Source organism: Lithobates pipiens, unplaced genomic scaffold (assembly GCF_037356315.1).
Source record: "Lithobates pipiens isolate NorthernLeopardFrog02 unplaced genomic scaffold, aLitPip1_a1.2 Scaffold_22, whole genome shotgun sequence".
In the NCBI taxonomy this organism is placed as follows: Eukaryota; Metazoa; Chordata; class Amphibia; order Anura; family Ranidae; genus Lithobates; species Lithobates pipiens.
Genome location: NW_027507784.1, coordinates 328187951 through 328213583, shown reverse-complemented (window position 1 = coordinate 328213583; position 25633 = coordinate 328187951). Strand labels below are relative to the sequence as shown.

Sequence of the window (25633 nt, the reverse complement as noted above, 5' to 3'; positions counted from 1 at the left end):
ACCCATTATTGGAACAGGCAGTGTATGCTGTTCGGGAACATCCTAAAAGGATTTTCATTCCTCTTAAGAGGTTTTTATATCCCATGGAGGAAAAGTTCTTTAGGAAGTGGAACATGCCAGTCGTAGATGCGACAGTCTCTTCCTTAAATGGGAAATTAACTTGTCCAGCAGATAACGCACAGGGCTTGAAGGACCCTGTTTTTCCTGTGAAGAGAAGGACCAGGCGTCCCTTGTTTAAAACCTCAGGGACCGCTTCCTCAGATGTCTCGGTGCCAAGGCAGTTCTGCCACCAATACGGCGCTAAAGCCAGGGGCAAGCCACAGGGCCAGGGCCAGAAGAGACCCTGGGTCCAAATCTCTCTTCTAAACCCATCACCAAGCTCTCCTTTTGAGGGGACACCCCTGCTCTATTGGGTGGGGGGGAGGGCTGCTGCGCTTTGCAGACATTTGGAGAACAGTGGTTCAGGACAAGTGGGTCACCCCGACAGTATCCCGTGGTTACAAGCTGGAATTACGGGGGGGGGGGTGATTGGGTTGAGGGGTTTCTCCCTCAGAGGTTTCTAAGATCCAGCGTTCCCTCGCATCCTCAAAAGAGAAACCTATTATTTCAGGCACTAGATGATTTAGTGCATCGGAGTGATTATACAGGTTCCTGCATCCGAAAGGGGTGCAGGGTTTTATTCACGGTTCAAAAACCAAACTGGGACACAAGGCCCATTTTGGATCTAAGATCCCTGAATCGGCATTCATTAATCCAGTCCTTTCGGATTGAGTCTGTCCGCTCAGTAGTAGTCTTGCTCCAGATGGGAGACTTCTTAGCCTCCATCGATATCAAGGAAGCATATTTACACATACCTATCTTTCAACCTCATCATAGGTTCCTGCAATTTGCAGTAGAGGATTTCCAGTTTGTGGCTCTGCTCTTCGGGCTTGCCACAGCACACCGGGTGTTTACAAAGGTCCTAGCACCAGTACTGGGTCTTTTAAGGGCTCGGGGAATCTTGGTGCTCGGATACTCAGATGACCTCCTCAGAGATCACTCACTACAGGCTCTAGAACAGAGCATAGCCTGCACAGTGCAGTATTTAGAAAGCCTGGGTTGGGTCATAAATACCAGAAAGTCAGCCTTGAGACCAGCTCAAAGTCTGAAGTATTTAGGTCTGATCCTAGATATGGTCCAGGCAAGGGTATTTTTGCAACCCGTAAGGATCTGTGCCCTGAAGGATCAGGTGCGTCAGCAAGGGGCACCAGACAACCCTCCATTCGGCTCTGTATGAGTCTTCTAGGAAGGATGGTGTCCTCTGTGGAAGTGCCCTATGACATCTTGTCGGCTTGGAACAGGAGCGGGAAAGCCCTGGATTACCCTGGGATCTTGTCTCCTCGAGCGCGGCTAAGCTGGTGGTTGCAGAATCCAAACCTGTGAAAGGTAAGATCCTTCCTCCCAGTGTTTTGGAGAGTACTGACCACAGACTACCTTAGAGGGGCTCACAGTTCAGGGGCGATGGTCGAGGTTGGTCAGAACAGAGCCTGCCCATCAACATCCTGGAGTTACGGGCTGTATGTATGGCTCTACGGTCCTGGACGGTGAAGCTTCAGGACTGCCCCATTAGGGTTCAGTCTGACAATGCCACTGCAGTGGCCTATATCAACCACCAGGGTGGTACCAGGAGCCATTTAGCTCAGAAAGAAGTGAACTACATACTAGCCTTGGCAGAGGGACATGTGCCAGTTTTATCGGCGGTCCATAACCCAGGATAGATAACTGGTAGGCAGATTATCTCAGCTGCCAGCAGATCTGCCTGGAGGAATGGTCCCTACACCCACAGGTGTTACAGGAAAGTTGCCAGCGCTGGGGATGGCCATATGTCAAGCTATTGGCATCCAGGTTCAACAACAAGCTACGTCAGTTTATGTCCTCCCTGGTTTATGCCTCTCCTTCCACGTTTGTTGTGCAGGATTCGTAAAGATGAGGTTCCAGTCATTCTGGTGGCACCAGCCTGGCCAGAAGGCCCTAGTTTCTTGGAGATTGTGAGACTGGCAATGTACGAGCCATGGACGATTCCACGCCACACCCATCTACTTTCTCAATGTCCTATATTCCACCTCAATTTACAGTCTCTAAATTTGATGCCATGGCTATTGAAGCCAGGGTGCTGAAGGATCGTGGCATCTCAGGACCAGTGGCGTCTACCCTAGTGAATGCTAGGAAGGCGGTCACTAGAAAGATCTATCATAAGGTCTGGAAGATTTATATTGCTGGGTGTGAAGCCAGAAAATGGCATTCTCGGAAATGCGTGATTGGGAGAATTCTCTTTTCTACAGTCCGTGGTGGAAATCAGATTGGCTTTGAGTACAATCGGTGGTCAGATTTCGGCCCTGTCAGTATACTTCCAGAGGCCTTTAGCCTCCCATTCACTGGTCCGAACCTTTTATGCAGGGGGCAACTCATTGGTTGCCCCCCATTAGGTTACCTATGTGTCCTTGGGACTTTTAATTTGGTGCTGTGTTACAGAAACAACCATTTGAGCCTATCGAGGAAATTTCCTACTTATTGGGGGAAATGGATTAAAAATATAACGGGTGCTTATATGCACATGAGTAGGAGTGGGGGGTTCTTGTACAGTATATTAGTAAATCAACCTCCATATGTGTGTTTTTTTTTTTTTTTTTTTTTTTTATATATATCTGATATATCATCAGTTAAAAACCAAATACAAATGTAAAATGCTGCGTAAATTGACAGTGCTATAAAATTGCCTAAAACCATATATTTTTTTTTTTTTCTTTAATGAAGTAGCACATATGGTAACCATCTTTCATTGGTTTAGATAAGCCAGGACAAAGAAAGGTGAATTCTGATTGGCTGCTAGAGTTTACTAACCTTTGCACCTTGCTGTTCACCTTATGTTAGCCCTGGTCTAGTTATTAAAGGACTTTATTTTTCTCTTTGCAGTGCCCATCCACAATAGGTGAAGAGAAGGAGTACAATCCATTCCTGCGGACGCATTGTAGAGACTTGCACATGGCGCTGGACCTCCAGCGAGGGGCGGACGAGGAATGGAGTCATTTTCGTGCTCGAGTGTTAGAAGAGGTCCGACGGAGGAAAGATCTTTTCAAGGAAAGATAGTTTTCCCACCTACAGGATAACCGAGGGCTGTGCAGAACGACTCCCCCCACTGCCAGGCACCTGACCCCAAATGTGTGATGTCATCTCCATCCATTGGTGTGCTGTGAAATCCTTCCCCTGTGTTCTGCTACAGAAATATAATCTGAGTACACTGAAACCTGCCCGGAAGAACACTATAATCACCTGTACAGACTGACACCCCAATTATTACCCCAATTATTTCCCCAATCAATGACACTTGCACTAATTTTTTGGAAACCTGCTGGAGCAATATATAGACGGGGGGGCGAGCGGTCACTGCAAGAAACAAATCGACCATTATATAACACCTGGGATTGATTCACTGGTGTGAACACTAATGGGAGGATTCTGGGAAATATCAAGTTCATTCTCCTCCTCCCTTCCTATTTTCTCTATTGGATATCTTTTGGCAATTTTTAAACCCTCTTTCTGTGCCCCCTTACCCATCTTTCTCCGTCATTTATCTTTCTCCCCTTTCTCCATCTGTACCACTTGTTTTCCTCTGTCGTACATCTTTCCTGCTCTCTTTCTACTTTACCACCCCCCCTTTTTCCCCCTCACTCTCTCTTCCTTCTCCCCTTATCTTGCTGTTCCTTTTTCCGATTCTTTTTTCCAATTTCACTTTTTTCTTATCTTTCATTCTATCTTTGTCACTCTCTTTTTTCTTCTTTCTCTATTTCTCCCCCTTACTATCCCCTTCTTACTCCCCCCCCCCCCAAATTGCTACCTTTCTCCTTACCCCCCCACACTACTTTGCCTCCTTACTCCCTTCCCCAACCCCACCTTCTATTCTCTCCCCTCCGTACATCTACCCTCCCTTATTTCCCCCCCCCCCTTACTACACACACACACACTTTCCTACTCTTTCTCCCTCTTACTCCTTCTCTCCATACTACTTTACTCCCCCTTATCCCAGTCCTGCCCCCCCCCCTTTTTCTGTTTCTCCCTTTTTTCGTCTCCTCCTTGCTTCCCCACCCTTTTTCCTTCTTTTTTTTTTTTTTCCTTTTCTCTCCCCCTTTTTCCTTCTTTCTCCCCCCCCCCGGTTTCCTTCTTTCTCCCCCCCCCCCGGTTTCCTTCTTTCTCCCCCCCCCCGGTTTCCTTCTTTCTCCCCCCCCCCCCAGTTTCCTTCTTTCTCCCCCCCCCCCAGTTTCCTTCTTTCTCCCCCCCCCCCAGTTTCCTTCTTTCTCCCCCCCCCCAGTTCCCTTCTTTCTCCCCCCCCCCCCCAGTTTCATTCTTTCTCCCCCCCCCCAGTTTCATTCTTTCTCCCCCCCCCCCAGTTTCCTTCTTTCTCCCCCCCCCCCCGGTTTCCTTCTTTCTCCCCCCCCCGGTTTCCTTCTTTCTCCCCCCCCCCGGTTTCCTTCTTTCTCCCCCCCCCCCGGTTTCCTTCTTTCTCCCCCCCCCCCCGGTTTCCTTCTTTCTCCCCCCCCCCCGGTTTCCTTCTTTCTCCCCCCCGTTTTTCCTTATTTTCTTTCCTACAACACCCCCCCCCCCTTTCTTGCACCCTGCCATACTCCTTTTTTTTTTCCCTTTTACTCCCTCTCCTCCTTTACCCCTTCACCTTGTCCCCTTCTCTTTTTCTGTTTCTTTCTCTTTCCCTCTGTTGCTTTGATCTTACTGACACACATATGTTCTTGGTGAACTCTAATGGGTTTATACTCTTAACAGTAATGGCACCTTAGAGCCATCGGTAGCAAACTCTATTTCCAGTGTTATTCCATTTTGACGGACGTGTTTTAACTGCGATGGAAAGGTTCTCAACTTTCTGGATATTTGAGAACATATACTGTATGTTTATTCTATAGATGTAAATATACTCACGCATTCCATTCCTAACATTTTGTGTTAAATTTAGGATGATGCAGAATCATTTATAGGATCCTGACTCAAGAATTGTGAAACTCTAATGGATGACAATAAGGTCTTTGTGACTCTTCCTTGGCGGATATATACCTACCACAATAGACTGTACATGAGCACCGGTCTTATGACATTGGTTTAGTTTGGCCTCCAAAATGGCGACCTCACTCAATTTTTCTTGGCTGATCTGGGGGGGGGTCTTTAAATCATTTTAGATCTATAATCTGCACTTGTGTTGGGTCGTTTTACCAAGAACAAAGACCGTGATTCCCTTTCCAGACAATTTTTTGGGTCATTCTACCAAGAACAAAGACTGTGATGTCCCTTCCAGTGCCAATATCATCATATTCTACAAGTTGTTGGTACCCGTGAAGTTTGTAGAGAACTTTTGCAACTTGTACAAGTCCGCCCAGTATTCGTTATGAAGTGCCTCGGTTATATTCATTGTTGTTGGTGAAAAGTCTGATACCCTGGACTCGTGAATATTACCTCAACCTACAAACTCTGCTTCCATTGTGTGTGACAGGTACTCTTTTAGTATAGGATGTACAGTACATGTATGTTTTGGCCTCCATTGGGCTTAATGATTGCTGTTTAATTTAGTTGGACGTTTCCCTCTTTTCCAGGCATACCTGGCAAGAGAACATAGACATAGAACAATTAGGCATTAGTATGGCAATAAAGAATGATAATGTGAACGTTCAGTAACCAATCGGTGTTCATCTTTTAACGGCGCTGACTACTGTAAACTAAAAGCAGATTGGTTACCTTCCTAGGTTCAGTATTCTTTTTCTTTGTGTTAAAAGGTAAAAATTGGTGTATATATATTTTTTTATTTTTTATTAATCTCTGCGGACACGTGTATGTGATGTGCTGTGATATTTATTGGTAAACTTACAACTTGGATCTTTAAGTTCCCAAAAATATGGGCATTTATTCATAACCTAAATATTTGCTACTAAAGTATCCAAAATTTTAATAAGGAAACGGTGGCAGTGCCAACTCTAGCATGCCGTGGCTTGTGATGTTGCAGAGGTGAACTTGCTTAAAGTGTTACTTAACCCACAACCGTAAAATCAGTCTGTACCCTGTTTCCCCGGAAAATAAGACCTAGCGTGATTGTCTGTGATGGCTGCAATATAAGCCCTACCCTGTTTCCCCCTGAAAATAAGACCTACAAGGACTTTAACTAGGGCAGGGATATGCAATAAGCGGACCAGCTGTTCCATCATGCCATCATGCCTCTGCCTCTGGATGTCATGCTTGTGGCTGTTGGAATCTTGCTATGCCTCATGGGACTTGTAGTTTTGCAACAGCTGGAGGTCCACTAATTGCATATCCCTGAACTTATTTGGGGGGTAGGGCTTATATTGCAGCCATCGCTGACAATCACGCTAGGTCTTATTTTCAGGGAAATGGGTATATGCAATAAAGCATGCTTGTTCTACTCGCTTTGGAACCTAAGGCGTTATTCCTCCACACTGTGTAAAAAGGCTGTTAGATCCTGTAGGCACAGATCCTCCCCTTCTTCCATTGCCCCCAAAACAGGTCTGGCTAAGACAGAGATTGTGGAGTCAGGCTGCATATGCTCATTTTGGTGTGTATTGCTAGAGTTTTTGTTTTTTTTGTTAAAAAGGCTGTTTGATCTTGATCTTTGATCCTCTTCCACAGTCCCCAATCCATCTGCTGAAAGAACAAAGCCTTGGGGACAAGCTGCACATGCTCAGTTCAGTGGGTATTGTTGTTTGTATAGAACATACCTTAGATTACTGGATGCGGTGCCATTTGCCTTAGCATGATGAACATTCTAGAATTTTATAAAGGTTGTCTGAGCTGTCAGAAAGCAGGGTGTAGACAGCTGAAGTTGTTCAGCGAGCTGATTGGAGCGAAGGGACACACCCACCTTCACACAGCAACAGCGCTGAGGCTGTCAGTCACAGGCTGTACGCTGAAGCTCCCTCCCCTGTCACCGTTTTTTCTCTTGGTGTCAGGAAAACTTGTCAGAAGTGATTCAGGCTGCTAGCAGAGGAGGGAGGCAGCAGACAGAAATGACAATTGGTGCTCTGGACTGAGACAAGTACCCACTATAGAGGGATATGCTTTGCTCATATTTCATGTCTGCGGTTTGCAACCTGCGTGCAGTAGGAGAGGGTGAAAACCACCCCTGGGATCCTTCTATTCCTCCAATAGACACACTGCCATGGATTGGGGCACCTTTACTGTGATTTGTTCCTAGCAAACCGATGGGCCAAAAAATATTAAAGTGCAGACCTCTAGGCAAATGGATATGGATATATATATATATATATATATATATATATATATATATATATATATATATATATAATACACACACACACACACGCCAGCTTTATTCTATTCACCCCCAGCAGACAGCTCACCTTGTTGGTGACCTCCGTTTTCTCTGCCACAGTTGAGCCATACAGATTGGACACCCCTTTTCCCAGCCTGTAATTGGGCAGTGAAAGAGCAGCAGGCTCTCCAATTCCTCCTCCGGTATGCAGGCCTCATTTGCATAAAAAGTGGATGCTATGACCATGGCATGATCTCATGGATGACCATGAGTTTTGATGTGAACGTTATACTGGTCATTTTTTACAGTAATTTTGGGGTCAGAATAGCCAGCTTCCTATCTCATGTATATCGGCTGATCATGCCTCCTCTTAAAACTTCATACAGCATCCTATCCTTAAAATGTGCTGTCTGGTGGAGATGCCCATGCCATATCATTCTGAGTGGGAGGAAGAGAGGGGTATCTGTCTGACACGAAGGATAATTTAATACCCCACCTACCTCCTATATGCGACCGAGTTATTTTCAATAATAATCCTTGTAGGGCCTCCAACCTTTTTTGGTCAATGGAGAATATCCCTCCTACACAGGTGATCAGAGGGAACGGATCCCTTTAAATGTATGGTTGGTGGAGAAGGTCCCCTTACATTGGTGGTCAGTGAAGAAATGCTCCCTGAAATAGTAGAGAAAAGTACCCTTTTTTTCGGCGGTCAGTGGAGAAGGGCTTCCTGACATACGCGGTCTGTGGAGAAGGGCCCCTTATATTGTTAGTCTGTGGAGGAGGGATCCCTATATTGGTGGTCTGTGGAGAAGAGCCTCCTCACATTGGTGGTCAGTGGAAAAGGGTCACCTGGCACTGGCTATCAGTGGAGAAGGGCACCTTATATTGGTGATCTGTGGAGAAGGGGCCCCCCCCGCCATTGGTGGTCTGTGAAGGGGGCCTCCCTGCCATTGGTGGTCACAAAAATCCAATTACTTTTGGTCATTGTGGAAGACAACCCCCCCCCCCCCTCTTTTACACTGGTGGTCATTGGGGAAGGGCCCACCTACATAGGTGATCAGTGGAGAGGTGCGCCCCTCCCTGACACTTGGTCATTGTAATTTGTGATTGCTGAAGGGCCTTCCCTTAATTCATGGAAGTGTCCCTCTTACCTTGGTTGTTGGAGGATAAGTGCCGTTCTGCACCTCAAGCACTGATTGTAAGGGCAAAGGGTTGGTAGGGTGTGCTGGAGGGTTGATTGTTTCTGGCTTCTGGGGGATCTATTGTAGCTGGTGGGATCTAGTGTTACGTGGGGGGTTGACTCTTGTTGGTGGTGGTGGATTTATTTTTTGCTTCTGGTACTCTTTTTGAATTTTATTTCTCTCTATAAAAAAAAATATATATATATATATATATATATATATATATATTATAATTATTTTATAAAAAAAAAAAAAAAATCGTAAAATATTTTCTTTAAAATATATCCTCTGAAACCGCAGGATCTGAGTGATGCCGTTGGGTGGAAGGTGTGTGTGGGTTCCTGTATATGTAATTTTATAGTGGAAAGTTGGACAATCTCAAAGGAAGGCTATAATGAAGGTAAAAATAATCCCATGTCTGTAGTTATTAGAATATGAGAATTTGGTGACTGTTTTATGTCTTCACAAGACCTCCGCTCTACAAACCTAAAGTTGTAATTTCTGATTTATAAAATGTATTAATGAATGTCACTCTGTAATGTAAGGTGCCAATATGCTGTGTTTAAATAAAGCCGACCTAAACGACATATCTTTTTTCTTCTTTATTGTCACTTTGTATCGAAGGTTATCCCACTGTGATTTATGGGGCTTAATATTTAAGCCGTTTCACATGCTGCTTATAGAAATGATGACAATCACAAGTGACAATTGAAGTTTACTTAAAATCTGACCTCCAGCCTCCCCTTCAGTCTTGCACAGTTGTACCGGCTCCTCTACTGGACTGAAAATGTTTACTCTGATTTCACTGAACACTGTTAACTTCTCACAATGTGCATTAGAAGCTACAGAAAGTAAGATGGAGCCCCATCTCATTTCCTGGCTGGAGGACGTCCAGTGTCATATATTTTCTTTCCTTCCCATCCTGAATGTTCCTGGTCCATCCCTTTTCATTCATTGGATTTCAGTTCTTTCAGTCCTAAAGGTTCAGTGTCGGTTCTCCCTAGGAACACCCACTCTGCTAGACTGATATCTACTGACATCAATTCCTATAATACTTAGCGCTAACTAGTGGCCAAGTGTGGTATTTTTCCTGTTTTAAAGCGGGAGTCCACCGGGACTCCGCGTTTTTTTTTTTTTTTTTTTTTAAAAGCCAGCAGCTACAAATACTGCAGCTGCCAACTTTTAAATAGTGACACTTACCTGTCCAGCGCGCCCGCGATGTCGGCACCCAAAGCCGATCGCTCGCTCGTGCCGCCGCCATCTTGGGTATGGGAATCAGGAAATGGAGCCTTTCGGCTTCATTTCCCGGTTCCCTACTGCGCATGCGCGAGCCGCGCGGCGCAATCCGGACGGTCCCCGCTGCCTCTGGGAGCTGTGTGTTTCCCAGCAGGCAGCGGGGCACTTGCTGAAGGGGGCGGGCGCTTGCGGAAAGGGGCGTAACGTACACCCTTTCCGCAGAGAGCTAGCCCGGAAGTGGGTGCAGTTACCTGGATTATCCAGGTAACTGCACCCCCCTCCCCCCTGAAAGGTGCCAATTGTGGCGCCGGAGGGGGGGGGATTCCGATGAGCGGAGGTCCATTTTAGGGTGGACCTCCGCTTTAAATTGACGAAAAACATAAAGCCAGCGTAGAAAATGCCTAATACCATTTATTTTGTCCCTTTTGCACAAAATGTGCAGTGCATGCGGAAAGTATTCACAGCGCTTCACTTTTTCCACATTTTTGTTATGTTACAGCCTTATTCCAAAATCTATTAAATTAATTATTTTCCTCAAACTTTTATAAACAATACCCCATAATGACAACATGAAAGAAGCTTCTTTAAAATCTTTGCAAATGCATTAAAAATAAAAAAACGGGGGAAAAAAAATCCCATGTACATAAGTATTAACAGCCTTTGCCATGACATTCGAAATTGAGCTCAGGTGCCTCCTGTTTCCACTGATCATCCTTGAGATATTATTATTATACAGGATTTATATAGGGCCGACAGTTTATGCAGCACTTTACAACATTAGGGCAGACAGTATAATTACAATACAATTCAATACAGGGGGGAATTGGAGAGCCCTGCTCATTAAAGCTTTCGATCTAGGAGGGAGGGAGATATTTCTACAACTTGGACAATCCAACTTGGAGTCCACCAGTGGTAAATTCAGTTGATTGGACATGATTTGGAAAGGCACACACCTGTCTATAGAAGGTCCCACAGTTAACAGTGCATGTCAGAGCACAAACCAAGCCATGAAGTCCAAGGAATTGTCTGTAGACCTCCGAGACAGGATTGTATTGTGTCACATATCTGGGGAAGGGTACAGAAAAATTTCTGCAGGTCCCAAAGAGCACAGTGGCTTCCATCATCCGTAAATAGAAGTTTGGATCCACCAGGACTAATCCTAGAGCGGGCTGCCTGGCTAAACTGAGTGATTGGAGGTGAAAGGTCTTAGTCAAGGAGGTGACCAAGTGCCAGATGGTCACTCTGACAGAGCTCCAGCATTTCTCTGGAGAGAGGAGAACCTTCCAGAAGAATAACCATCTCTCCAGCACTCCACCAATCAGACCTATATGGTAGAGTGGCCAGACAGGATTGTATGGAGGCACAGATCTGGGGAAGGGTACAGAAACATTTCTGCAGCATTGAAGGTCCCAATGAGCACAGTGGCCTCCATCATCTGTAAATGGAAGAAGTTTGGAAACACCAGGACTCTTCCTAGAGCGGGCTGCCTGCTCAAACTGAGCATTGGGGGGGGGGGGGGGGGGGTGGAAAAGGGCCTTAGTCAGGGAGGTGACCAAGAACCCGATGGTCACTCTGACAGAGCTCCAGTGTTTCTCTGTGGAGAGAGGAAAACCTTCCAGAAGAATAACCATCTCTCCAGCACTCCACCAATCAGGCCCGTTTGGTGTCGCAGCCATTACTAGTAATAAATAAATAAAAATTCCAACAATATATCCCATAGTTTGGTTTACGCTAAAGGTATAGCATCTACAATTGATCTCCCCCCCCCCCCCCCCGACTCCACCATTCATATCAACACAACCATTGGTCCCTCCACACATGCCAGGGTGCTGGGTGTAATCCTTGACTCCGCCACCTTCACCTCCACAACATCTCCAGAATTCCACCCTTCCTGACTAATGACACCACAAAGCAACTTATGCACTCCGATTATTTCCCGCCTTGACTACTGCAACTTTCTCCTTAATGGCCTACCCTTACACATCCCCCTTCAGTCTATTATGAATGCTGCTGCTAGACTAATACACCTCACTAACGAATCCGTGACTGCTGCCCCTCTCTGCCAATCCCTTCACTGGCTCCCCCTCCCCCACAGTGTAAAATTCAAAATGCTAACCATAGCATACAAAGCCATCCACAACATCGCCCCCATCTACATCACCAACCTCATCTGCAGATATCGCCCTAATCACCCCCTCCGCTCCTCCCAGGACCTCCTGCTCTCTAGCTCCCTTGTTAGTTGTTACCTCCTCTCATGCTCACCTTCAAGACTTCTCCAGAGCCTCTCCCATCCTCTGGAACTCCCTGCCCCAGTCTGTCCAATCAGCCCCTACCCTGTCCACCTTTAGGAGATTCCTGAAAACTCATTTATTCAGGGAAACCTATCTCACACCCACCTAACTGTCCCCGAGCCACCCACATCAAATCCTTCTCTGCAGCTATTACATTTTGTACCACCACCCCCTCCCTTTAGAATGTAAGCTCTACGAGCAGGGCCCTCCTGTCCCTTCTGTATTGTACTGTAATTGTGTTGTCCCCCCCTAAACACGGTAAAGCGCCGTATAAACTGTTGGCGCTATATAAATCGTGTACAATAATACAATCAATATACGCTTATTATAATTTTCTTTTTACCAAAGATATGTAGTAGACTATATATTGGCTTAAATTGATGAATAAATATGATTTTTTTTTTTTTGCATTTGTTTTATTGGCTATGTTTTATAGCAGAAAGTAAGAAATATTTTTAATCGCTTCATTAACGGGAGTGCTGAGGGCAGCCTGCAGTACACATTTCTGGTCACAAGATGCCGCTGTTGTACAGAAGCACAAACTCCCCGGGCTCTGGTTGCTATGGTTACCATCTGTTGCCTTGGAAGAGACGCGGCCCGGCCTGTGTAGGTTCCGTCCTCCGCTCCCGGGATCCGTGTGACTGCAGGGCGGCCATAGAACTCAGGTACGGAGGATAAGCTTACAGCTATATACAGGACTGCATGTGCAGCTGCCGTATTAACAAAATAAATAGCTTTTTCTGTTCTATTATTGCTGACACAGCTGTAGCAGAGCTAAGTGGACACCGAGTTTGCATTGTCTGCAACTTTGCTTCTTGATCGTACGGCGTCCGCCATTTTCTTGGAGACCCTATGTATAGATGTCTATGGGAATGGGCCCTGGTAAAATGGCTTACACATGGAGACATCAATACACAGGTGTGATGAAGGGGCTCATGCACCTTGTATGATCTTATTCATTAATTTTTTTTTACAGGAGGGACTCGTCAGTCATTTCAGGTGTCATAGAGACCCCTAAAATTATGGTCTCCTGATCTACAGATATAAAATGGAAGCGTTGTACTACTGGGAGTGTCTGACAATTATATTTGTAGCACCGCCTGTGGGATATGATTACATGATTTTCAGTCATAATTATGAAATTAAAATGAAACAATTTGTAATATTTGCTTGAAAAAAAAGTAAAAAATGTAGGGGTCCCTTTCATTGGTGGTCAGGTGAGAAGGGCCCCGCTTATATTACCCCTTTAGGTCCCAGAAACCCATATATGCGACGGCAAAAAGATCGGAATTAACTCCTGCGGCGCACCAAACATGTGCGTCGCTGGGTGGGCGGCGTTTATGTGCTGAGAGTTTCCGAAAACGGCTCTCGGTCCTGAGTAAACATTGGTAGCTAGCAGGGCCAACTTCTGATCATGTGACCATTGTGACAGCCAATCATATCAGTCATGTGATCACCGAGCCTTCACAATTTTTTTTTTTTTTTTTATTCTTGCAATCATCGCCAATCCTTCCCACCCATTAAGAACCCTTTAGCGTCAAGAACTTTAGCGAGGATGCCAGGGTGGGCGGAAAGGAGTAATGGTCAGTGGTAAAGCAGACACTTTTATTGGTGGTCATTTGAAAAGGCACTCACTTCCAATGGTGGGCATCAGAGAACACTCTTTTTCTACTGGTGGTCAGTGGTGAAGGGTCCCCCAACATCGTTGGTCAGTGCAGCCCCATTACATCCGTAGTCATTGGTGAAGGGACTTTTTGTATTGATGACCTGTGGAGAAGGACCCCTTACATTGTGATTGGTGTAGGTCCTCTTTGCATTGGTAGTAAGTGGAGATGAGCTCTTTTATATTGGTGTTCAGTGAAGAAGGACCCCTTACATTGGTGATGAGTGCAGAAGGGCCCCCTAACATTGGTGATCAGTGGAGAAGGACCCTTTACATTGTGATTGGTGTAGGGCTCCATTAAATTGGTGATAAATGGAGAAGGGCCCTTACATTGTGATTGGTGAAGGTCCCCCTTGCATTAGTAGTTAGTGGAAAAGCACTCTATTATATGCGTGGTCAGTCGAGAAGGACAACCTTAAATTGGTGGTCAGTGGGGATGGGCCCCCTTACATTGGTAGTCAGTGGAGAAAGGCCCCCTTACATTGGTGATTAATAGAGAAGGACCCCTTACATTGGTGATTAATAGAGAAGGACCCCTTACATTGGTGATGAGTGCAGAAGGACCCTTTTACATTGTGATTGATGTAGGGCCTCCTTGCATTGTTGGTCAGCGGAGAAGGACCCTTGCAATGTGGTTGGTGTAGGTCTTCCTTGCATTGGTAGTCAGTAGATAAATGATCTCTTATATTGTTAGTGGAGAAGGGCCCCTTACATTGGTAGTCAGTGAAGAAAGGCCCCCTTACATAGGTGATCAATGGAGAAGGACCCCTTTACAATGTGATTGGTGTAGGGTGTCCTTGCATTGGTGGTCAGCAGAGAAGGACCCTTACGTTGTGATTGGTGTAGGTCCTCCTTGCATTGATAGTCAAGTGATAAGTGATCTCTTAGCCCTTGTACACATGGTCGGACAATCCGACGGGAAAATGTCTGATCGGACCATGTTGTCGGATAATCCGACCATGTGTGGGCTACATCGGACTGTTTCCGTCGGAAAATCCAACCGACAATGTTTTAGAGCTGGGCTATAAAATTTTCCGACAACATGATCCGATCGGACTTTGTCGGATCGTTTGTAGAGAATTCCGATCGGACAAAGTGCCACGCATGCTCAGATCAAATTCCTAGACCAAAGCTATTGGCTACTAGCCTGAACGTAGTCCCGTCGTAACGAAATAACATCATCACGTTACGAATGATCGGATTTTCCGACAACTTTGTCCGACCGTGTGTATGCAACACCAGTTTCGGACAAAATCCATCGGACAAAATCTGACGGATTTTGTTGTCGGAATGTCCAACCGTGTGTACAAGGGCTTAGATTATTAGTGGAGAAGGGCCCATTACATTGGTGATCAGTGGAGAAGGACCCCTTACATTGTGGTTGGTGTAAGACCTCCTTATATTGGTAGCCTGTGGGAATGGTTGGCCGTACGACAGAACGCTAATAAGATAATTGCAATCAATAGTTACTAACCTCAGTTATTACAGGAGAGGCTCCACTGATCCCACGCCACCAAGTGAAGTTCACCCCCGGAACTTTTTAAGCTTCCGCACGTTAAAGCTCAATCTGCTGCTGGTCAAGGTACCCCTAACACCATCTGGGGGAATTCTGGCTGAAATATTTTTTTGGCGATCTTTACAACCATTTTTCATTTATTCTGGCGATCTAAGTTCACCACCTTTACTGACCATAATCACTAAGAAAAACAGAGAAGATGAATCTCTTGAGAGAGGATGCAGACAGCAATAAAAACCTGACAAGGGTTCTAACCCTCCCATGCTCTACCCAAAACTTGAAAAATATGTTTTGGTTTTAGACGCAAACAAAATGTGGGATTTTAGAGCCACCGCAGTGTTAGCTGAATGACACTGATTGGTTTTAGTTGTTGTTTGGTATTGCCTTTAATCTGTGGATATTTGACTTTTCCCCATTCTCGGAAATATTATGGAGTTTAACAAGCGTAGATTCACAGACTCGGGAGAAAAGTGATCCTGAATATTTGTTTTATTTGTTGGCAGGTAATGGGTGATTGTTTTTCAGGCTCATCGTGAACATGGAAACGACTTCCCCAACAATAGTGGAGACTCGGGAACCTTTGAAGGACAAGAGAGCCAGCATTGAGGCTCTGGAGTTTTTATCCGGAATAGGTAAGTCTTCACCCCTTTTTGTGGACACCAGTAGCATTTTGTGTCAATAAGTAAAAAGTGGTGTTGCGCTCCACAAAAAAACTAAATTAATTCAATAAATACATAGATAGTGATAAAAAATATTATATAAATAATACCATACAGGATCTAAAATACACTATATGTGACTATTTGAAATCAATTATTTCAAGATGTGCAACCTATTTAAAGTGTATCAATGCCAATTAAGCATTATACAAACCATTGTAATGTGACCAGTTAAATATTCCAAATCAAAGTAATAAATGTATTCGTAATAAAGTGCAAGTGAAATAAGTAGTGAAATCACAGATATGATTCAACCAGTGATAATAAAAATAAAAATAAAAAAACAATAAGATCCAAGATGTGTCTCAATCCATAAAGTGCATCCAGTGAAACAAATATATATTAATAGAATAAAAAGCACAATCCAAAAAAACTGAATTCTTAGAGTGTCTCTATTTATAGAAAAAAAAGGCAATCCATATCAAGCCATGCAATAGGTGGGTCCACACTGTGCTATGTAACGGACTAGTTCCGTGAATGAAAGCAGGGGATAACTCCACCGGTGATCTCCTAAATCCTCAAGACAGGTGCTCACACACTGAGTGCAGTGGGTACCTTACCTCACTGGTGTCAGGTAAACAGCAATACGTTCCAGCGGTTAGAATGTATGTTATCAGCTGGTGCAGACACCCCAGGCAATCCCCTCCAGGTACTCAGCCATGGACCATAGATCGCAACCAAAAAAAGAGAAGGGGCTCCAATAGTGAAGTAATGCTAAACAAACTTTATTATAGAAAGGACATAGTCCTGGGTACTCACATTCAGTAGCACAGTATTAAGCAAAAGTTACAGCGAAAAGAACCGAACGAACTCCTCCTAGTCCCTGATGAAGTCACGTGATCAATGACGATACGCGTAGGATTGGCTTAGGAGGATACCGGAAGTGACGTACGTCCGGGGTACGAACGAGGAGTTCGTTCCTTTCTTTTCGCTGTAACTTTTGCTTAATACTGTGCTACTGAATGTGAGTACCCAGGACTATGTCCTTTCTATAATAAAGTTTGTTTAGCATTACTTCACTATTGGAGCCCCTTCTCTTTTTTTGGTTGCGATCTATGGTCCATGGCTTTTACATCCTGTATGGTATTATTTATATAATATTTTTTGTCACTATCTATGTATTTATTGAATTAATTTAGTTTTTTTGTGGAGCGCAACACCACTTTTTACTTATTATCACATTTGAGGGGAGGGTTTGCTCCTCTGTCGGTGTTTTGCTGCAACCATACTAGCTCTCTTGTCTAGCCATTGTAGCGCGAGGATAACCAATAATTATTAAAAGCATTTTGTGTCAGTTCAATCACAACCCTTTGTCCGGTTTTGCGAAGAATAAGAAAGGGCTCTGTCTGGTTTTTATGGCAGACAGCTTACTTGGCAAGATCTCTTGAAAGCCCTCTACCCTTCTTATACTCACCTCTGCCATACACCTCCTGGCATTCTATTTATCAGTCGTAGTACTTGGAAATACCCCATACTTGGCATGTGATGTCCCCCTTCCTCTCAGGACGTCGTGCAAGGACCTAAACAGCCAACGGCCAGGCCCAAACACTGTGACAAGGAGGGGAAGCAGGTCATTAGCCCAGTGTAGGCTCTGACACTGATTAGGGTTTGAGCTTACACAGTGATTAGACTCAGTGCCCATACAAAGAAACCGAGTGATGGGGGACTACAGCATAGGTATTAGTGGCTTGGGGTATTTCAAGAGAACCTGTCACTTTACCCATTACCTTTATAATCCTAGTATTTGCTCTTTTGTCTTTTCTGTCACTTTGAGCACGCTGTCTATTCTCTCCTTCCAGGGCCCAGTGATCTGGATCTTTGTCTCTTTCCGGAGTCTTTACAGACCGTGTCAGGTTCAGGAGCGGAGGTTGGAGATTTCACTGTCAGCATCCAACCTGCCTACTATGAACAGGAAGGAGAAGAGGAGGAAAAATGTCTTCTGGTTCATGCCAGCAGTCACGGCACCATTGATGGTGTGCCATGTGGGACCTCCATAGTCGGTCAGTATGTCGTTATCTCTAGCTGTGAAAGCAGCACTGGTCATGTGAACTGTACTTGGCATGTCTTAATCTTGAGTGTGCTGTTCAGATCTGTACTACATTTTAATAGTAAATGTCCCGCTGAAAATTGAACACTAAATTCCTGCTATTTCATGATTGGCTTGTATAGACAAGTAAATATATTGAGCTTTCAGGTGCATCCTGCTTGGATTTGAGACTAGTTTAGGACATTTATAAGTCCATTCACAAGTTCATGTGACCTGCTCCTGCCCTCCTAAGCCAATTGACTTATTCTGACTGTATTACTGTCATATTGTACTCACAGATCCTGGGATTTAGTGCTGGGTCTCCCTACCACTGCCAACACTCCCAGTTATCTTCTGGAGTGTCCTTCAAAGACTAGGGGATGTGGCAATTCGCACTCAAGCAATGCATTGCTATGGCTACCCCCCCCCCCCCTACAGAATCTACTGTATATGTATCCTCTTTGACCCCTGAGGCTTCTGTGCTTCTGTGTCCCTAAGACTCCCGTTATTCGGTGTTCCCTGAGGCTCCTGTGCCTATGTCCCACCTGTTCTTCGGTTTCCCCTGGGACTCCCTTTTTTCTGTGTTCCCTGAGCCCCTGGGTCTCTTTGACCAATGAGACTCCTGTTCTTCTGTGTCCCCCTGATACTCTTTTGCCTCTGTGTCCCTTGAGACAGCTGTGCCTCTGAGACTCTTGTTCTTTTGTGCCCCCCTTAGACGCCTTTTCTTCTGTGCCCCCTGAAACTCCTTTTTCTTCTGTGCCCCCCTGAGACTCTTGTGCCTCTGTGCCCCCCCCGAGACTCTTGTGCCTCTGTGCCCCCCCGAGACTCTTGTGCCTCTGTGCCCCCCCGAGACTCTTGTGCCTCTGTGCCCCCCTGAGACTCTTGTGCCTCTGTACCCCCCCGAGACTCTTGTGCCTCTGTGCCCCCCCGAGACTCTTGTGCCTCTGTGCCCCCCCGAGACTCTTGTGCCTCTGTGCCCCCCCCCCCCGAGACTCTTGTGCCTCTGTGCCCCCCCCGAGACTCTTGTGCCTCTGTGCCCCCCCCGAGACTCTTGTGCCTCTGTGCCCCCCCCGAGACTCTTGTGCTTCTGTGCCCCCCCCCGAGACTCTTGTGCCTCTGTGCCCCCCCCCGAGACTCTTGTGCCTCTGTGCCCCCCCCGAGACTCTTGTGCCTCTGTGCCCCCCCCGAGACTCTTGTGCCTCTGTGCCCCCCCGAGACTCTTGTGCCTCTGTGCCCCCCCCGAGACTCTTGTGCCTCTGTGCCCCCCCGAGACTCTTGTGCCTCTGTGGCCCCCCCGAGACTCTTGTGCCTCTGTGGCCCCCCCGAGACTCTTGTGCCTCTGTGGCCCCCTCGAGACTCTTGTGTTTCTGTGGCCCCCCCGAGACTCTTGTGCCTCTGTGGCCCCCCGAGACTCTTGTGCCTCTGTGCCCCCCCCGAGACTCTTGTGCCTCTGTGCCCCCCCCGAGACTCTCGTGCCTCTGTGCCCCCCCCGAGACTCTCGTGCCTCTGTGCCCCCCCCGAGACTCTCGTGCCTCTGTGCCCCCCCCCCCCCCGAGACTCTCGTGCCTCTGTGCCCCCCCGAGACTCTCGTGCCTCTGTGCCCCCCCGAGACTCTCGTGCCTCTGTGCCCCCCCGAGACTCTCGTGCCTCTGTGCCCCACCGAGACTCTCGTGCCTCTGTGCCCCCCCCGAGACTCTCGTGCCTCTGTGCCCCCCCCGAGACTCTTGTGCCTCTGTGCCCCCCCCGAGACTCTTGTGCCTCTGTGACCCCCCCCCCGAGACTCTTGTACCTCTGTGCCCCCCCGAGACTCTTGTGCCTCTGTGCCCCCCCGAGACTCTTGTACCTCTGTGCCCCCCCCCGAGACTCTTGTGCCTCTGTGCCCCCCCGAGACTCTTGTGCCTCTGTGCCCCCCCCGAGACTCTTGTGCCTCTGTGCCCCCCCGAGACTCTTGTGCCTCTGTGCCCCCCCCCGAGACTCTTGTGCCTCTGTGCCCCCCCCGAGACTCTTGTGCCTCTGTGCCCCCCCCGAGACTCTTGTGCCTCTGTGCCCCCCCCGAGACTCTTGTGCCTCTGTGCCCCCCCCGAGACTCTTGTGCCTCTGTGCCCCCCCCGAGACTCTTGTGCCTCTGTGCCCCCCCCCGAGACTCTTGTGCCTCTGTGCCCCCCCGAGACTCTTGTGCCTCTGTGCCCCCCCGAGACTCTTGTGCCTCTGTGCCCCCCTGAGACTCTTGTGCCTCTGTGCCCCCCCGAGACTCTTGTGCCTCTGTGCCCCCCCCAAGACTCTTGTGCCTCTGTGCCCCCCCCCGAGACTCTTGTGCCTCTGTGCCCCTCCCCCGAGACTCTTGTGCCTCTGTGCCCCCCCCCCCGAGACTCTTGTGCCTCTGTGCCCCCCCCCGAGACTCTTGTGCCTCCCCCCGAGACTCTTGTGCCTCTGTGCCCCCCCCCCGAGACTCTTGTGCCTCTGTGCCCCCCCCCCCCGAGACTCTTGTGTATTTATGTGTCAGCCCCCCCCCCCCCCCCCCCCCCCGAGACCCCTGTGCCTCCATGTCCCGTCACCCCCCCCAAACCCTTCGCCTCTGTGAGCCCCCTGTACAAGTGCACAAAGCAAGGTCCATAAAGACATGGATGAGCGAGTTTTGAGTGGAGGAACTTGACTGCACAGAGTCCTGACCTCAACCTGATAGAACACCTTTGCGATGAATTAGAATGGAGATTGCGAGCCAGGCCTTCTCGTCCAATATCAGTGCCTACCTCACTAATGTGTTTCTGGAAGCATAGTCAAACATTCCCATAGACACCCTCCTAAACCTTGTGGACATCCTCTTCTCTTCTTGTTAAAAAAAAAAAACCTTGTGGACGGCCTTCCCAGAAGAGTTGAAGCTATTATAGCTGCAAAGGGCGGGCCAACTCATTATTGACTAAGACTGTGATGCCATTAAAGTTCATGTGCGTGTAAAGGCAGGCATCCCAAGACCTTTGCTAATATAGTGTATGTCAAGTGGACCTATACTGCATGTTAATTAACAATTACATAAAATACATATCTGGAAGACAGAGTAACCCAACACCTCACTGCCTGTCCTTTCCATGGCTGAGCAGGGATTATATTCTCCACTTTACTGTCCAACCAAAACTCATGTGCCCGGCCCAGCGGTACAACATGATGGCGATCCCAGGAATGCATGCCAAGCTACAGAGAGTGGCAGTTGTCATTCTCTGTGGCACATCCAGAATGGCTTCATAGGACTTCATAATGCTAGAACACAGAGGTCCTTAGACTTCTACTATGGAAGTCCCACAAAGGGCACTCTGACAGCAAAACTGTTTTGTATTATGGAAAAATCCATCGGGGGAGGGTGGCACCATCATTTTGCAATGACCCCAGCACTTGTGAAGCTGATCTAATGTCCAGATCACTTTCCAGCAATAATCTGTACAGCGGGCATGCTGCCACTTGTCTGCTGTAGTGTGGCGGGGACTCTCCTTAGAATATCTGTGTAATGCTGCTTGAGATTTTTTGGTTGACTGATTTTTCTTGGTTTTGTTGCAGCTTATATTACACGGAAGCTGGAAACCTTAGAACAGCATCTTCATGAGTATGTGAAGGTAAGGCCTTTTCTTGTCACCGATATTTACAGGATTTTATGCCCCTTCACGCTTTTACTGGTGCATTGCAATGCATCACCACGTGCATGTTAAAGTGGAGCTCCACCCACTTTTACAACTTTATCTTAAAGGAATGACAACCCCTTCACCACTCGATTGTTGGGGTTTATTTTTTTTTTTCCCCTTACCTTTTATGAAGAGGCACCGGGCTCTGTCCGCCGCCCGATGCCTCTTCGTGCCGGGCTCTATTCCCTGCGAGCATCATGAGGCACGGGGGCGGAGCCTGGGGGCAAATGCAAAAAAATAGAAAAATCATAATACATACAGTACAGTGTAATCTTACAGATTATTTACTGTATGAAATCACTTCACATCCCTTTTGTCCCCAGTGGTTTGTCCAGTGCCCTGCATGCAGTTTTATATATATATATATATATATATATATATATATATATATATATACTGTTCTTTCTGCCTGGAAACTGGAGATTTGTCCATAGCAACCAAAAAGTGTCCCTTTACGTCAAAAGTGGTTTTAGACCAACTACAAAACAGCGATTAGTAAATGAGAACACTTGCAGAATTTAGCGATATTGAATCATGGGGAAATTAATTTTACTATTTTTATATTATTATTTTTTTATATTTATTTATTATATTATAATTTATGATTTTGTGTTTCAAACTTCATCATACCCGTGATGTCTTCTAGACTCTTGTTTGGACAGATTTAAGTGAGTTATTGCTCAGAATTGCAGGCCTACAATATAAAACGCCAAATTTCTATGCAAAATAATTGTACCGCTTTGAGATGCAAAAATCTGACATAATCATATCTCCAGGGAAGTTAAAGAGGAAGTAAATCCTGGTGGGTTTTACTTCCTAAAAAAAAACACAAAGAATCCTGTGAGGCACTAAGAACCAGATGCCCGGTGTATATATATAAGAGAAGAAAAGAAAAAGGAAGAAAAAGCTGCTGCCGTTAAACACATCTCACAAATCGTGCAAAAAGATAAATGAGTAAATACTACGCCGTGCTATACAAATGATCTTATCATGTAAACAGATAAAAACAGTATTGGATCGATATATAATACAGCAGCTAAAATCATAATAATTCATTAAATGAGGAACGTGCTGTGCTGGGTATTATGCACTACAGCCAGTAATAAGATTACAAACGTGTAACAAAAAAAAAGTGGAAAATCAAATCACAGTAAGTATATAGTGATCATGTGAAAAATTCCTAAACTAGGAGGGTGCTACATAAATACCCCACCCTTTATATCTAACAATGCTATTTAATAAGGTTGTAAGCCATTCTGAAACCCTGATAAGCATCTTTTAATCATCTTTCAGCTTAAATCGCATTCTCTCGACAAGAAAACTCACATGAAGAGACAAGGAGACAAGCTAGTGATCAACAGAGTCGTTATAGAGGGTCAGGTGAGTTATTAGAAATATTATAGCAACAATATACTCAGCCATGCAGCACTGGAGTCCTGGATTCACATATCAGAAGGGACTCCTCTAAAATTTAGTTTGGATGTATGGATCCATTTCTGTCTATTGATGACTCCCTTTTGTATCAGTGAATCTGGCAATATGACTTATTAATTATGTCTCCCTGCAGTGCTGAGATTCTGAGTTGCTTGCAGTATCAGCATACAAGATATATATATATATATATATATATATATATATATATATATATATATATATATATATACGGTATATATAATAATTTTTTTTTTTTTTAATAAACAGATTATAGGAACTTTTCAATCTAAGTAAAAAAATTCATTCACAATAATCTAAGCAGCGCTCCCATCAACTCTGCATATTAACATAGTTGATTCTCACATAAATTGCATGAGAAATGCAGAAACGCATGAATAAACATAAATAAAATCAATCGATCGTTGTTGCTAAAAATTACTCAGTTCATATGCTCAAAGCAAAGCAAAAGCGGAGAAGATAGATAAGTCCGTGGAAGGGCCGTAGTGGGTGACTCCAGTGGGTATAGATAGAAAGTAAGTGCACTTCACACAACCTCCTCCACACGGTGCTCCACACTCCCCCAGGGGGTTAAACTCACCAGATATTCATATATAATAAGCCTTACTCCAAATGTCAGCACAATCACTTCTGATTTACACTTCCATCCTCCGGCAATAGGCAGCAGAGAGTTGTGTGTTGAACCCACGCTTCCACTCCAAATTTATACCTCTGTTAATCAGCAATAGCAGCAGTACATAGAAAGAAATAAGCTCCACATCGAGTAGATCCTTTTTGTTTCAATTTATTCACACTTAACACAGTTTCTTATTTTGGCAAATGCAGTAAGCACTATATAAAGCCAATAAATCGTTCAACAATAAAAATTGCCAAGCACAGCGGGTCCCACAGCAGATCACACAGCCAGATAGCACACGGTAATGTCCACCAGCCCCACTCCACTTGAGTTATCTAATACATTAATCCGGCAAGTACCTGGGTCAGTATTTAAAGCGGGATTCCACCCTAAAGTGAAACCTTCCGCTGATCGGATCCCTCCCCCCCTCCGGTGTCACAATTGACACCTTTCAGGGGGGAGGGGGGTGGAGATACCTGTCAAAGACAGGTATTTTCACCCACTTCGGGGCATAGACTCCCGTGGGAGTCTACGCCATTTCCTGCCCTGCCGCGCTGTCTGCTGGGACACACACGGGTCCCAGTGACAGCGCGGAGATTTCCTATGGCACGGCGCGGCTCGCGCATGCGCGGTAGGGAACCGGGAAGTGAAGCTGATTCGCTTCACTTCCTGATTCCCTCACCTAGAATGGTGGCGACAGCAGCCGAGAGCCGAACGATCGATCGGCCTCGGCTGCCGGCATCGCTGGAACCCGGGACAGGTGAGTGTCCATTTATTAAAAGTCAGCAGCTGTAGTATTTATAGCTGCTGGCTTTTAATATTTTTTTTTTTGGTGGAATCCCTCTTTAACTCACAGAAGGGCTTCTGTTACGTAGCTGTGTTTGTCCAGGTCTCAGTATGCATAAGCTTCGCTTCCGGTTGCCGCGAAGCCAATCCCTGACCGGTTTCATCACTACGACTTTGTCAAAGGGGCGTGGCTTAGTGGCGCGCCGTTTCGGGTTAAATCGTCAGTTGGTCCCTCCCTCTAGCTAGCACCTAACCAATCGCACCTCCCAAACCCTCCAGCCAATCTGATACAGGGGTGGGCGGGGACAGTGCCAGCCGCTGTGCTTGGCAATTTTTATTGTTGAACAATTTGTTGGCTATGTTAAGTGCTTACTGCATTTGCCAAAATAAGAAACTGTGTTAAGTGTGAATAAATTGAAACAAAAAGGATCTACTCGATGTGGAGCTTATTTCTTTCTATGTACTGCTGCTATTGCTGATTAACGGAGGTATAAATTTGGAGTGGAAGCGTGGGTTCAACACACATAACTCTCTGCTGCCTATTGCCGGAGGATGGAAGCGTAAATCAGAAGTGATTGTGCTGACATTTGGAGTAAGGCTTATTATATATGAATATCTGGTGAGTTTAACCCCCTGGGGGAGTGTGGAGCACCGTGTGGAGGAGTTTGTGTGAAGTGCACTTACTTTCTATCTATACCCACTGGAGTCACCCACTACGGCCCTTCCACGGACTTATCTACCTTCTCCGCTTTTGCTTTGAGTAATTTTTAGCAACAGCGATCGATTGATTTTATTTATGTTTATTCATGCGTTTCTGCATTTTTCATGCGATTTATGTGAGAATCAACTATGTTAATATGCAGAGTTGATGGGAGCGCTGCTTAGATTATTGTGAATGAATTTTTTTTACTTAAGTAGATTGAAAAGTTCCTATAACCTGATTATTCAATTTTTAAATATTTTTAAGTAGCTGCTGTCTCAGGTGCAAACCAACTATTACTATTAATTTATGTTGAGTGCTAGTTCTGAAACTGTCAGCGCCGAGGTGGGAGAAATAGAGGAAGCGCATTTTTGAGGTCTTCTCCCTTATTATTTAATATATATATACCTGTGTGTGTGTATATATATATACACACACACACACACACACACACACAC

General features: G+C 45.8%; 2 protein-coding genes across 3 annotated transcripts in view; both read left to right on the top strand.

The window, feature by feature from the left end:
* PNKD (PNKD metallo-beta-lactamase domain containing) overlaps positions 1 to 4153 on the top strand; it is a 130259-nt gene extending 126106 nt beyond the window's left edge. Inside the window, exon 9 of the mRNA XM_077449634.1 lies at positions 2953 to 4153. Within this exon, the coding sequence (XP_077305760.1) occupies positions 2953 to 3126 (174 nt within the window). The 3' untranslated portion in view covers positions 3127 to 4153. The remainder of the gene's footprint in view (positions 1 to 2952) is intronic.
* Positions 4154 to 12570: 8417 nt separating this feature from the next.
* LOC143925052 (ciliogenesis-associated TTC17-interacting protein-like) overlaps positions 12571 to 25633 on the top strand; it is a 34176-nt gene continuing 21113 nt past the window's right edge. Inside the window, exons 1-5 of one of the 2 annotated variants that reach the window (XM_077449632.1) lie at positions 12571 to 12691; positions 15731 to 15837; positions 17724 to 17924; positions 21500 to 21555; positions 22915 to 23001. In XM_077449632.1, the coding sequence (XP_077305758.1) occupies positions 15744 to 15837; positions 17724 to 17924; positions 21500 to 21555; positions 22915 to 23001 (438 nt within the window). In that variant the 5' untranslated portion in view covers positions 12571 to 12691; positions 15731 to 15743. Of the gene's footprint in view, positions 12692 to 15708; positions 15838 to 17723; positions 17925 to 21499; positions 21556 to 22914; positions 23002 to 25633 lie in introns of both variants that reach the window. The other variant, XM_077449633.1, reaches the window with a different exon arrangement.